The 15,413-nt window shown below is 37.5% G+C and overlaps 2 protein-coding genes across 3 annotated transcripts in view; one reads left to right on the top strand and one right to left on the bottom strand.

The window, feature by feature from the left end:
- The window catches only part of LOC131312617 (protein HIRA), a 14,539-nt gene extending 13,339 nt beyond the window's left edge, over nt 1-1,200 (bottom strand). The window contains exons 1-2 of one of the 2 annotated variants that reach the window (XM_058340502.1): nt 1,077-1,200; nt 571-763 (exon numbers count right to left, since the gene is read on the bottom strand). In XM_058340502.1, coding sequence (XP_058196485.1) covers nt 571-678 — 108 coding nt within the window. In that variant the 5' untranslated portion in view covers nt 679-763; nt 1,077-1,200. Of the gene's footprint in view, nt 1-570 lie in introns of both variants that reach the window. The other variant, XM_058340501.1, reaches the window with a different exon arrangement.
- A 9,656-nt stretch (nt 1,201-10,856) lies between these two features.
- LOC131312618 (pentatricopeptide repeat-containing protein At2g27610) lies at nt 10,857-14,307 on the top strand. The gene has a single exon (XM_058340505.1). It carries the CDS (start codon nt 10,944-10,946, stop codon nt 13,572-13,574), a length of 2,631 nt encoding a protein of 876 aa, XP_058196488.1. The 5' UTR covers nt 10,857-10,943; the 3' UTR covers nt 13,575-14,307.
- The last annotated feature ends 1,106 nt before the right edge of the window (nt 14,308-15,413 follow it).

The raw sequence follows: 15,413 nt of genomic DNA on the forward strand, positions 1-15,413 counted from the left end.
ATATTCTGCAAAAGTCCACATGAAATTAATTAGTGTTCTACAGTCCCTTAAAGCATTGTTCCTTTTATTCTAAATTTAACAGCAAATTTGGGTTTGAAGCACAGACAATAAGGTAAGAGCTCCACTAAGCACTAGAAATCAGTTCAAGCTCTCAACCGTAAGTGAGTCGGCTCCTATGCCTCACACAGGGGCCGAAGGATTCTCCCAGCTTAAACCGGTTTCGATGATAGCGTATTCATCAAGCCATCATTAGTGAAATTTTGAATCTTGAATCGTATTCCCATTAAGTATTTGTAGAGTTTTTGAGCAGCATAGAAACCCAATGAACTTCTTTGGTGGGAAACAATATTGACAATCAAGCACATATACCCATGTCAATGGAAACGTTAACATTCAATTACAATTGAAGACCGTACAACAAAACAAGGGAAATTCTACTCGTCATTGGTGGAGTGCACTGTGCAGCTGCTAAAAATTTCAACTTGAGGTATCAATTCTTGACCACCAAACAACACATAATTCAAACAAACTAAGGCCCTATAATAGGTCAAAAGGTAAAGAAGCACCAACCTTGTGATCACCACCACCAGTTGCGAACCTAAGCCAACCAGGTTGAATATCAATCGAGAAAATCTGCATACCCTCATGCCTAACCCAACTTGGCTTCTCTGCAATCATTTTAACTTCTTGTTTCCGACACCCAACACAGGCTTAAACCACTTTGAATCTCTAAAACCCACTAAAAGGATCTGCAAATGTGAACCTGTGGAACCCCATAAACGCCGTATGCGGTCATTAGGAAAAAAAACCCAGATGGGTAAAGAACTAAAGGAACCCTAATTCTGAGGCTTAGCGTAAAAACCCTTCTTGATTAGGCTACGAGAAAGCACTGGGGAGTGGTGGGTTGGGGGTAATACTGAGCAAGAATATTTAAACAACTTTCTTTTTCAAAAGGTCACATCACTGGCAGAATTAGAAGATGTTGTGGGTCTATTTAGATGCAAAAGACTGTAAAAGTAAAAATAAAGAAGAAGGAAAAGAAGAAGAACCCAGTCGTTGAATCCAAAAGTACTAACCAAACACAGGGAGATTAGGGTTAGCCGGAAAGTGAGTCGGAGATGCTATGTACTTTAGAGCAGCACTCGCACTACAAACATGCGTGGGCCTTTAAAATGTTAGGGCTTGTAGTATCACGTACTCCTTTTCCAATAGTAGGAGTAGTTTAATTTTGAAAAAATTTTATTTAAGAAGGTTCTGTATATGAAGTTTACTTGGCTAATTTCGACAGTTCAAAAGTATTTTAAATAATTCAAATTAAAAATAAATTATTAACGGTAAAAGAAATTTATTATTGGTCAAAGATTAAAATATATATTTAAATTGTTAATTGTCAAAACGGACGAGTAAGATTGCACATTTTCTGTAAATAAGTTTCTCTCATTAATTTTTGGGAAATTATATTTTATATGTGTGTTCCAAAATAATGCACGACTTGGGGTAGGTTTTTGGTATCGAAAATCCTATATGTACCGACCAAAAACGTAGGGAAATCATACCGACGGCCACGCCAGACCGTCTCCGGCCACCGGACGGCCGATCCGAGCCTTCGAAAAATTCTTAAAAAAAATACGAGGAGCCTTACGCAGGAATCAACAACATTCAATGTGTGTAGAGTGCTTGATCTATTATTAAAAAAAATGAGGGGCCCCACGCGGGAATCAACGGCATCCGATGTGTGTAGAGTGTTTGATCTAAACACGAAAAAAAAGAGTGTTTAAAAAAAAAAAAGAGGGGCCCCGCGCGGGAATCAACGGCATCTGATGTGTGTAGAGTGCTTGATCTAAACACGAAAAAAAGAGTTTAGATCAAGTACTCTACACACATCAGATGCCGTTGATTCCCGCATAAGGCCCCTTGTTGTTGTTTTTTAGAATTTTTGGATGGCTCGGATCGACCGTTCGGTGGTCGGAGACAGCCCAGCGCAGCCTTCGGTACAATTTCTCCTACATTTCGGGTCGATACATATAGCAGCACTCTTTTGGTATAGTAACACGAAAACTATGGGAGGAATTACGGAATTACAAGAGAAATTCCACTATCTTCCTTGGACTTTAATTTTGCATTACAAATTCCCCTCATGAGGTTAAGGAATAGTTGGGAAAAGAAAAAATATATATACATTTGTGATGATGTCATTAGCTTGTTCATCTATTTTCTCGTTTATTTTTTACGTCAACACTTCACAAATCTTGGGCCCAATAGTGTTGTGTATTGGTTAGGAATTTGACGAATAGACTAGCATCGATATTCTTTGCAGTAATTTACTTCGCTAGCCGACTAAGGCTCCGTTCCGGAAATAAAATAAGAACTTATTTTTTGTGTAATAAGAAGGTTTGTTCCGGAAAATAAAAAGGGTGATAATTATTTTGGAAGAATTTGTATAGGTACCGACCAGCCGGGGAGGGAAATCGTACCGGTGGCCGCGCTGGGCCGTCTCCGGCCACCGGACGACCGATCCAAACCGTCCAAAAATTCTATAAAAAAAAAAGGGGGTCATTGTGAGAATCAACGGCATCCGAGGTGTGTAAGGTGCTTGATCTGAGCACCCATTTTCCGTGTAGGGTGCTTGAACATATATACACGAAAAAGGGGTGCTCGGATCAAGCACTCTACACACCTCGGATGTCGTTGATTCCCGTGTACGCCCCCTCGGGTTTTTTTTTTAGAATTTTTGGACGGCTCGGATCGGCCGTCCGGTGGCCGGAGACGGCCCAGCGCGGCTGCCAGTACGATTTCCCTCCGCCGGCGCCCATTATCATAGCAACAGTCTTATTTTTTGTATAAGGCAACTTCAAACTCAAAAATCATGTGTTTACGCAAATAATTTTCCTACCACTATGGATCTTGTTTGATAGATCTCATTGAGATCTTTAATACAGTGCAAAAAATTGATTTTTTTTTTCATTTACATTATTTTTGAGTTTGAAAATATGGAAGGAACTTTTTATTTGGGTTTTGTGGAATAGCCTTTTTTATTTTTGAATGGGGAAAATTTCACGTAGGCACCTGACCTTTCACACAAATCGCACATAAACACCTGACCTTTCTTAAACTTCATATAAACACCTGAGCTTTCTAAAAACTCATTAATTCAACATCTGGTCTTTCTTAAATTTCATATAAACACCTGAGCTTTCTAAAAATTCATCAATTCAACACCTGCCGTCACTCCTCCATCTAAAACAAAATGGAAAAAAAGTTAAGTACTCCAATTTTTTATTTGTTTGAACCAGTGCTAAGATCTTATTTTTCTAATCATTTTATCCTAAAAAATCATAATTAATTTTTGACTCTAAAACTCTCGTTAGTCAGCCCTAAAAAAATCGTAGAATAAAATACCTCTTAGGGCTAACTAACGAGAGCCTTAGAGTCAAAAATTAATTATGATTCTTTAGGATAAATTATCAGAAAAATAAAATCTTCGTACTGATTTAAACGGATTGAAAATTGGAGTAATTAATTTTTTAACTATGTATAGACCGTTTATATATTAAAAAATATGGTTAAAAAATGAGGTACTTCAATTTTCAATCCGCTTAAACCAGTGCAAAAATCTTATTTCTCTGATCATTTTATCCTAAAAAATCATACTAGTTAATTTTTGACTCTAAAGCTCTCGTTAGTCAACCCTAAGAAAGTCGTAGAATCAAATATCTCTTAGGGCTAACTAACGAAAGCCTTAGAGTCAAAAATCAATTATTACCCTTTAGAATAAAATGATCAGAGAAATAAGATCTTCACATCGGTTCAAACGAATTAAAAATTGGAGCAATTAATTTTTCAACCATGTATAGATCGTTTATATATTAAAAAATAAGGTTAAAAAGTTAAGTGCTCTAATTTTCAATCCATTTAAACCGGTATGAATATCTTATTTTTCTAATAATTTTATCTTAAAGAATCATAATTAATTTTTGATTCTAAGGCTCTCATTAATTAGCCCTAAGAAATATTTGATCCTACGACTTTCTTAGGGCTGACTAACGAGAACTTTAGAGTCAAAAATTAATTATGATTCTTTAGGATAAAATGATCAGAAAAATAAGATCTTCGCACATGTTCAAACAAATAAAAAATTGGAGCACTTAACTTTTTTTCCGTTTGGTTTTAGACGAAGCGGTGACGTCAGGTGTTGAATTGATGAGTTTTTAGAAAGATCAGGTGTTTATATGCAATTTAAGAAAGGTCAGGTGTTGAATTGATGAGTTTTTAGAAAGATCAAGTGTTTGTATGCAATTTAAAAAAGGTCAGGTGTTGAATTGATGAGTTTTTAGAAAGCTCAGGTGTTTATATGAAATTTAAGAAAGGTCAGGCATTTATGTGTGATTTGTGTGAAAGGTCGGGTGCCTAAGTGAAATTTTCCCTTTTGAATAAGAAGTGGCAAAATAAGTACTTATTTTTTAAGAAAGTTTCCGGAACGGAGCCTAACTTTGATACAGAAATAAAATATTAAAAAAATACTCTTCAAAATGATAAATTAAAGAAAACTAATTAAACAAATAAAAATGACTGGTGAGCCGAAAGATTTGCCACAAGCGACTGGTTTACATGTCACGCGACGGATTAGATTTTCGACTCCACATTATCAAAAGCTTATTGGTTGCTCTTAGGTACCATCAATGATATGTATATTCCACCCCATTCGGCTAAATAAGTCAATTAGGTTTTTTTTTTTTTGTTTTTATTCAAATATTTTTTGTATTTGTTAATTTTTTGAAAATTATTGCATCGTCATGATGAGATGAATCTAAAAAGTAAAAACTTACGATCGAAACCTAATTTTTTTGAATAACAACAAAAATAAGCCAATTTTTTCGTCTTTATTAAAAAAAATGGATTTCAATAATAGTTTATTACTTTTTAGATTTCTCTCGTCACGACGATGCAATAATTCAAAAGAATTGACCAAAAAGCAACAAATACGAAAAATATTTGAATAAGGACAAAAAAAATAAACCAATAGGCTTATTTAGCCAAACGGAGCCTTCTCATTTTTATTTTGTGTTCCGCATTCATGTGCAAATCAAAATCAAGTGTGTAAATTTTGATTACATGGTGTAGACGGGTACTGGTGCATTGCATGTCGGTGCCCCGAAAACCAGTCTAGAGGTGTCAAATGTGTCGGACCGACACAAACACGACATGAGCACAACATATGTAAGAGTGGCATGACGCAGCAAAAGCACAATCCCTATAGTGGGCCAGGTTGGACTGTTGTTTTAGGGCACATGATAGAGGAACGGCGCGACACGAGTAGAAATTCAAAGGTTTAAATAATTAATTACTACAAAAGTAGATGGACACTATGTATGTACAGTCTTTGTGCTTAAGGTTTAAGAATTACAAATGACTGATAATTGAGTAGGTACTAACCTAATTAGGATGTACTCAAACTATAGAGATGTAATTCTTACTTATATATTTACGCAATAGTGTTATGGGTACGCCACTTGTGTACACCATTTGTACACTGCCTACGTGGCACTGGCAATTGAACCAAGTAAAGGGCCCCACCTCCTCCTCTCTTGCAATTCAAAATTTCACCAAAAATTACCCGGAAATTTCACCCCCAACTTTACCAACTCAAACCCACTTTATCAAAAATTACCCGGAAATTGCACTGCCCACTGTCGACGCCGGCGACACCACCACCATTGATGCCGGCAACCACCGCCACCACCACCATTGACGCCGGCGACCACAATCAAGCCACCCCAATATTTTCATTTCAAAATTCACCCACAAGTGGCCGGAAAATCGGAGAAAAGTAGACCCAAATTTTGCCCCAAACCCAAAAACGATTTACGACCACCAGTAACGACCTCATCTCTTCGAAAACCATGGACCACCAGTGACGACCCCATCTCTGCTCCCCGAACTCCCATTTATGACATAACCTATATGAAATTACCCTGTTCTTAAGCCAAGAAACAGAGCAATGGCAATGGTCACCCTTGTTCCATCCTTTTGGTTATTGTCACAGGACCGCGAATGATGAAACTCAGTCGATCATTCTACTGTTGAATCATTTACACACCCAAACTTGGATCTTTGATGGCCTTGGATAAACTCGATCTCGTCAATAAAAACCCAAAGAGATGCTCAATTTCCTTCGCTTGGGAAAAAATTTAGTTTTTGAATGGATTGAGGCCAAGAATGATTAAGTTATGAATCTGAATCAAATCCCAAGTTATACCAACTCTAGTTTTATCCACAATCATCTATACATTCAGACGTTGCCGGCGCCGTGGGTGGACGCGTTCGGGCAATGGAAGTTAACGAATTCGTGGTCCGGAGGTCAATGGTGCCGTCGCCGTCCTTGTTGATCTCCGTCACGGCGATGGTTAGATCCGCCGAGGACATGCCGGCGTCCAAATTGAGGGCATTGAAGACAAACCGGAGCTTAATATGTCAATTTAAAGTTAAAAATCCACGGATTTGCGGCTTTCCATCATCTTTTTTATAAGAGTAGCTTTTCTGCAAGTTGCAGAAGAAACCAACATGGCCACTTTATTGCCAAATTAGAGAAGATTAATGTCATACACAGAACTTTTGTTGTCCAAATCAAAAAAACAAAACTAGATTTTGCAGATTGAGAGATGGGAGTCGCAGATTGTGGTTCCCGACGTCAATGGTGGTTGTGGAGGTCGCTGGCATCGATGGTGGTGGTCTCACCGGCATCGACGGTGGGCAGGTGCAAATGGGATCAAGGAAGGAGTAAAAGTCAGGGCTAAACTGGGTTTGAGTTGGTAAAGTTGGGGGGTGAAATTTCCGGGCAATTTTTGGGTGAAATTTTGAACTGCAATAGAAGAGGAGGTGGGGCCTTTACTTGGGTCAGTTGCCAGTGCCACATAGGCAGTGTACAAATGGGGTACACAACAGGTGTACCCATTGCACTTTTGATATTTACGTGTGCATTTAATGATTTATAATTAATAATCAATCTAGGAACATTTCGTTCCTTTTCAGCATTTTTATTAACGTAAAAAGCTGTGCAACTTCAAGGAGAATAGCTTTTTCTAATTAATTGTTTTTGAAATAGACTATCAATTTCATTTTGACATAATTTCAAATATTCTTGTTTCATTTGAGAAGGTCTAGCCTTTGTAGGAATTCTTTTTTCATTAAAATCCTTCTCATAAGGTAATGAAACATGCTGTTTTCTATCCCAAAAAGCATTTGGGATATCACTACAAATTTCTTTTTTAAAATTCTCTTCTATTTGAGAAATTTTCTCTTTTAAAAAGGGTTTTTGTAAAACCTCTTCAGTATTCATTATTTGAATTTCCTTTTTAAGAAAATTTATTTGTTTATCTTTATGAGAAATTTTTCTCATTATATCATTAATTTCTTTGTAAACAGGTGGAGAGACGAATTCAAAAAATATCTCATGATCACCTATCTGACCAGTTATTCCAGCCGTGCTGGTCTTCATGGGAAGCAACATTGATAAAAAAGGAGTTCCAAGGATTAACTACTGTTGAAGATTCCTAATACATAGAAATGTTGTTTCTAAACAAACTCTCTTATTACAAATGTAAACATTATTGAGTTTGTATTTAATCATCATTTTTTCTCCACTGGCATTAGTGAGGCTTTGAGAAGTTTTTTCAAAGTATTGGGTTGGAACAATCCCTTCTTGAATGCAATTCATATCCGCACCACTATCAACCAAAGCAATAATATTGTTGATAGTGTATTCCTTATGGATTACCAAATTAACCTTAATATGCCATTTTTGGTAAACCACTTTGTTAATAGAATTTAAATAGGCCAAATCATCTACTTTGCTTGATTCGCCTCTATTTTCTAAGACAACTAATCTTGTCTTCATATCATAAAATTCTTGAGCAGCTTTGCTCTGAAAAGTCTTCAATGACCGAATCTCGGCCTTCAGAATATTAATTTCACTCTTTAGATCAGGAATTGTAACAGGTTTAAAATTATCCACCTGTTCTAATCGATCAAGAATAATTTTTAAATTATAATTTTCATTAGGAAGCTGGGGTCTTTCTTCCTCTCTTCTTTCATTGAAGATATACAAGTTTCAATTACCCTCATCTTGAGTTAGGGATCATTAATTTGATCAATAACCTCTAAGAGACCCTGCTGTTTCTCAGTTAAAACATTCACACTGAGACCATTCATTTCTACTATTGCCTTCCAATAATCATCAGAAGTCGAACATTCATTACCATTACAATTGCAATCATTAGTGATTTCTTCCTCTTCTGAAGTGGAAGAGGTATCTTCATTTTCAGAGAGATCATTAATTTGATCTTCTGAATCAGAATCACTAGAATCAATTAAAAGTTTGTAAAGGGTCTGCTTTAACCCTTCATCTAATTGAAATTCTTCTAATTTCTTTTTGGTCTTGCATTTATTGGCATAATGATCTATTCTGCCACATTTAAAACATTTGGCAGAGACCTTCTTTTTTCTCTCATTTTTCTGCTTTCTAGCAGTATTCTTAGGATTTTTTGAGCTTGATGGCTCATTCCTATCCTTATGTTTCTTTTTCCCATATTTTCTCTTAGAATACTTTCGAGTAGTCTTATTACTACTCTTATTCTTATGAGGTTTAGAATACTGGGGAAGATCATAACCAAATTGGTCACAAAATTGCCCTAACTCCTGCTTACTGGTTAGGTTCTGCTTTTTCAATTGATTATGCAACTTTATGTCATTACACAAAGTCAAACCTTCCTGGATAATTATGGCTATAAGCTGGCCATAAGTATATCTATTATAATCAATAGATAGACCATTATTTTGGTCACGCAATTTCTTCCTAATTTTCTCCGCAAAGAAATAAGGCAAATCATCAACAAATTTTGACTTTCAATGCTCACTATTAGCATCAATTCTTTGCATAACCTTAGCAAGAAACACATCTTTATACCAACGAAAATGAGTTAACGTTGGACATTTTAAATTTTGAAGTAGCTCTCTACTTCTTTCTCGTTGGTTATCCCAATGACCAACAAAATGTAAAATAATTGACTGGACAAGAGTGTAAACTGCATCTTGCTTTATTGTGCCAGTCTCAGTTGTTTTAACTGCATTCAAAATTTTTTGTCTTTGGTCTGTGGTTAAAATATTATCTCACCAACCTTTAAGCATACCAGTGAATCCAACTGTGATCCAACCGACGACTTCCTTATCCTCATTTTTATTATTAGTACAAATTGTGCTATACATCATCATTTGATGTGCAGCACAAAAAATTTGATATTCAGTCATACCATCTATGTTCCATTCATAGATAGTCCTGCCACTATAAGACATCTGTTTTTGAAAACCAAATTCTTCATAAAGCATATCTTGTGGAGTAGGTCTAGGATAATAATACCTATCAGCTCCACTATAAGGAAAATTTTTGAGATATTGAATTTTATTAATAGTCTCATGTTGAGACTGGAGAAAGGAATTTTCTAATTTTACCACATCCTGAGAAGACATCTCCTGGTCATGGTCATCAGAGATAGCATTAAGGGTTAATCTGTTAAATCTCGTTTGTAATTCTTTAAGTAAATCAGAATTTTTATTAGGGTTTGTGAGATTAAACCCAGTTATTGGTAATGGTGGCCGGATATTAGATGGTGAAATCTCATCCTCCTTGTTTCCGGTCTTAGGGTTTATTAGTCTAATTTCTTCTCTAGTTTGAGCTATCTGCTCTTCCATTCTGACCAATTGGTCTCCAATGGTATTAAGACAAGCATTAGTATGATTATTCTGCTTATAAACTTTACCATTTGGATCTGTGCTTGTAGGTCTGACAAAAGCAGCAGTTTCCAAAGGTTGATCAGACTCAGAATTGCCCTCAATAGACAAAGGTATAGTTGGAGGATGAACTGCGCGAATCACAGTCCCCGTCATAAACCTCCAATTCCTATGATAATCCTGTATAACATTTATGGATCTATCACATTCAAGCCAATACCTTCCATAAAACCATTGGGTGAAAGGTATAATTTTTTGTTGACTTTCAAGGAAATCATAAAATTCCTATTTTTTAATTGATTGGCATTATATTTAGCGAAATACCAACTCATAAACTCTTGATATTTTGGGAGTTGAAATTCTGCATTAATATCCTTCCTAAGTTCAGCCCCTATTATTATTATTAAGACTAAATGCCATCTCACTAGCAGTAGGTGATTCTACTGTGTTATTCTGGTGAGTATAAACTCCATGAGGTATTTGGTTTTAGGATAATCTTATCCCAATCAATTTTATTGTTCTAGTTTAGTTACTATTTGATATACTGTTTTTCATCCATTATATAAACATTTCAATTTTTTTTGTAAAAATATTAGTCGTCACAATGCCCAATTTAAAAAAGTTCAATTGGCACAGACATGGCACATCACGACACGGAGTTAGGTGTGCCCATGGGCCAAGCCAGTTGAGCATATTTTAAAATGGGTCGGCACAGCACGACACGACTAATAAATGGGTCAAACTAAGCACATTATAAAGTACGTTTGACACAAAACTTGGCACCACACGCCCATTTGACACCCCTACAAAACCACTGAAAATTGCTCCAACCACTCGTTAATTGTAATCAATGCTGGGAGCAATAAGTGAAACATAGATTGGGTACATAATAATTTTTTGAATCTTAAATTAAATAAGTGAAATAGAGAAACATTTATCTATTTCACTTATTCGACGGGATCTTACAAAGCTTGCTCATATACGACATGATTTGGATTTGATCATAAAAAAATTCTTTTCAAGCGAAAAGCCTGATATAATAAAAAAAGAAGAAAAAAGTTTCATGGCACCAACAGATGTAGGTAACCCGACCCACCCAATACCCAGATAACGGTGTTTTAAACTTCCAATCCCAATCAGTTTGTTTTCAAAAAAGCAGTATGGTTCTTGGACCTGTTAGAAAATTCTCTATTACTGAAATCTACCGAACTGTAAAGTCTTTCCAACAAACCCAAGTCTCATTTCACTCCAAAACTTTCAATCAATCTCAAGCTGCTGCACTCAAACCTGAAATTCTTTCCTTAGGTGCAAGTTTTTCCCAATCACACCACCTGTTCGATGAAATACCCCAGAGAATCCTTTCTGACAACAACCACTTGCTCTTCGAGTACTCCCGCAATAATCTCAACGTTGACGCGCTAAAACTCTTCGTTCGCAACCATAGTTTAGCTTTTCCATTTGATGGGTCTAGCCTTTCTTGTATTTTAAAGGTTTGTGGTTGCCTATTTGATCAGAATGTTGGTAGACAAGTACATTGCCGTTGTATTAAATCCGGGTTCGTAGAGGATGTTAGTGTTGGCACTTCTCTGGCTGACCTGTATATGAAAACCGCGAATGTTGTTGACGGGGAGAAGATTTTTAATGAGATGCCGGAGAAGAATGTGGTGTCCTGGACATCGTTGCTTTCAGGTTATTCACGGAACGGATTGGTTGATCAGGCAATAGAAACGTTCTTCCGTATGCAAGCAGAGGGAATCAAGCCTAACCCGTTAACCTTTGCAACTGTCCTTGGAGCATTGACAGAAGATGGTGCAGTCGAGAAGGGAATTCAAGTCCATTGTATGGTTATAAAAAATGGGTTTGAAGCAACTACGTTCGTGAGTAATTCGTTGATTAATATGTATTCAAAGTCAGGGATGGTCCGAGATGCCAGAGCTGTGTTTGATAGCACGGAGAACAGGGATGCAGTTTCCTGGAATGGCATGATTGCAGGTTTTGTGTCAAATGGTCTTGACATGGAAGCTCTTCAAGTGTTCTATCAGATGAGACTTGCAGGTGTAAAGCTAACACAAATGATTTTTGGTTCAATTCTTAAGTTATGTGCTACCCTCAAAGAACTGGGATTTGCAAGACAGCTCCATTCTCGGGTTGTAAAGGACGGGTTTGATAGTGATCTCACTACTAGGACAGCACTAATGGTTGTCTATAGCAAGTCCAGTGAAATGGATGATGCATTGAGATTGTTCTATACTATGGGTGGGGTTTGGAATGTGGTGTCGTGGACAGCTATGATAAGTGGCTACTTGCAAAATGGTGGAGTGGAGCAAGCTGTAAATCTTTTCTGCCAAATGAGGAGAGAGGGTGTTAGGCCAAATCACTTCACTTATTCAACTGCCCTTACTGCTCACCCGACAACGTCTCTCTTCCAGATACATGCACAAGTGATCAAAACAAATTATGAGAAATCACCTTCAGTAGGCACTGCACTTTTGGATGCTTACATTAAGATAGGTCATACCAGTGAAGCTGGAAAAGTTTTTGTACTAATAGAAGAGAAGGACATTGTGGCATGGTCTGCAATGCTAGGAGGGTATGCCCAATTAGGAGACACCGAGGGAGCCGTTAAAGTTTTCCTCCAGTTGGCAAAGGATGGTGTTAGGCCAAACGAGTTTACCTTCTGTAGTGTCGTGAATGCATGCGCTAGTCCTGTTGCTGCAGCGGAGCAGGGGAAACAATTTCATGCAAGCTCAATTAAATCAGGATATAACAATGCTTTATGCGTAAGTAGTGCTCTTGTTACCATGTATGCCAAGAGAGGAAACATTGTGAGTGCAAATGAAGTTTTCAAAAGGCAACGTGAGAGAGACTTAGTTTCATGGAACTCGATGATATCAGGATATGCACAACATGGCTATGGGAAGAAGGCTCTTAAGGTGTTTGAGGAAATGCGATTCAGAAAAATGGAAATGGATGGTGTAACCTTCATTGGTGTGATTTCTGCGTGCACTCATGCGGGACTAGTTGTAGAAGGTGAAAGATACTTCAACATGATGGTCAAAGATCATTTCATCAATCCTACCATGGAGCACTACTCTTGTATGGTTGATCTCTATAGTCGAGCTGGAATGCTTGGAAAAGCCATGGATCTCATAAACACGATGCTGTTTCCTGCTGGTGCAACTATTTGGCGTACTCTTTTGGCAGCTTGCCGTGTTCACCTAAATGTAGATTTAGGGAAACTAGCTGCAGAAAACCTGATTTCACTGCAGCCACTAGACTCAGCTGCATACGTCCTGTTATCAAATGTGTATGCAGCAGCAGGAAATTGGAAAGAAAGAGCCAAAGTGAGGAAATTAATGGACGAGAGGAAAGTGAAAAAAGAAGCTGGGTACAGCTGGATTGAGGTGAAGAACAAGACCTATTCATTCTTGGCCGGTGATCATTCACATCCCTTATCAGATCAGATATATTTAAAACTTGAAGAGTTAGGTATCCGATTGAAGGATGCAGGATACCTTCCGGATACCAATTATGTGTTGCATGATGTTGAAGAGGAGCACAAAGAAGCTATACTTTCTCAACACAGTGAGAGGCTCGCCATTGCATTTGGACTGATTGCCACGCATTCTGGTACTCCAATCCAGATTGTGAAGAATCTTCGAGTGTGTGGTGACTGTCACACAGTTATCAAGTTAATATCATCGATCGAGGTTAGAGAGATTATTGTTCGTGATTCAAACCGATTTCATCATTTTGAAGGAGGTTTATGCTCTTGTGGTGATTATTGGTGACTTATGAATGGATCAATGATGAAGGGTTGTAAGAGAACCTCGCTATTGCAAAGGATCCACTTGGCTTTGTGAGGTGGAAAAAGTATTTGTATGACAGTAGACAGAGGAGGACATTCCATGGAATAGAATAGTAGAGATCCAGTTAGAAGAGACCCAGGCCATGGCTGAAAGAGGCGCAGTAACCAACATTCTGAACCCATAGATTAGGACCTTGTCGCTGCAGTGGTGTCCACAAGAAGGATGAAAGATTGTAAGAAGTCTATGCTTGGGGGGGAGAGGGATTGGAAAATCAGCGACGAGTCCTTTCAGAAACATCTTCTCATAATAAAAATGGAATCCTCACAGCTTGTATTGTTGGGAGCAACCTATCGTCGCCCAGCAAAATATAGTGAGCCTTATGAAACAATATTCTTGTTAACTGACTAATGACAATCATGAAGTGAAACAATATTCTTGCAGAGGTATTTATGCAGCTTGGACACACTAAGGTGCCGGCATAATAACAATAGGATAGAGGGGCTCTTCTATGCAGATGGATTTTAGGTAAAGCCCCTAATGAAGTACCACCTAAAGTGGATAAGGAATCTAAAGATGTTGAATCACTCGTGTTATGGTCTTCTACATCCTAGGGTTCTATCATTTGTGTTTTCTTTACGTAGCATTCAGACTGGACAACTCTATGATATTACGTCATGTTTGCATGCATAAAATATTTTTTTGTTTTGAAGTGTATTATACCAATTGGCTTTTCTAGAATCATTAGAGGGCATTTTAATTTAGTTCAGCAATTTGATAGACAATTCTCAGTCAATGAATTATTGGTTGAAACTAATTTGGCATTCACAACCTCATTATTCCATGTACTAGTGGAAAAATAAACTACTTCGACAGACAAGCATATTCTGAAGCTCATTTTTGCTGCAACTGGTCTAAATTCTGAATTGGCCTAAATTATTGATCGTCGCAAGGTTAGTCGGAAGACTTAACTGGTCTGTTCTTTTGTTTTGTAGAAACTTCTCATTCAACGCATTGCTAGTAACAATTTTTCCCAATTGCACACAAATTCTGTATAGCTCTGTTTGTATAGCATTAGTCCAGTGTGATGGTCGAAATGCTCACGGAGAATTTGTAAACTAGAAACCAACGAAAGAAACCTGAGAGATGGACGTCTACACTATGTAACCAATATTTGTTGCCCCTTTCGTTCCGTAACAAATCCCTTCAAAAACCCTTGATCCAAACTCGGCCAAATTGGTTTTTCCAAAGCCAGTTGAACATCCCACAGGCTATTAGCGACGACGAAAACATAACTTCAATTTACGTGGCTTAATATCCTTATTCTTTTCCTTGTGTTTTTGCAATGACCCAAGGCAAATCAGAGCAAAATTAAGCCAATGCAAGAGGACACCACGCAATGTCGGTTTGGGCTTTCTTTCACGGTTAGCATTGAATCTCAAAGGATTCATGGCCGCATCTTTATCAGGAATTGTATCCCAATTTCCAGGAATCACTTTAGCGATGTAGTAGGAACTCTGTCAGTGTTTAGATTTTGGATTCGTTGAGCAATTTAGGAAGGAGAAATGAAAAGAAAAGAATAGAAAAAGAGACAATTTTCATTCATTTCATTTTCCTCAAATCACTGTAAATCCACAATTCAAGCATATAGCCCGAATGGAAAAGATAAACTAGAAAGCGAACCACAATTATTACCTGGAATGAGAACCTCTACCAAATACAGAAAAGCTACGTGCACAGCATGCTGTGCACAGACCCCTTTTTCTCCCTCCTCGAGTCGCACAAAGATGATCGGCCTAAATTCTGAAGTGATTTTGGGTGTTT

The sequence above is a fragment of the Rhododendron vialii genome, chromosome 13a (assembly GCF_030253575.1).
Source record: "Rhododendron vialii isolate Sample 1 chromosome 13a, ASM3025357v1".
In the NCBI taxonomy this organism is placed as follows: domain Eukaryota; kingdom Viridiplantae; phylum Streptophyta; class Magnoliopsida; order Ericales; family Ericaceae; genus Rhododendron; species Rhododendron vialii.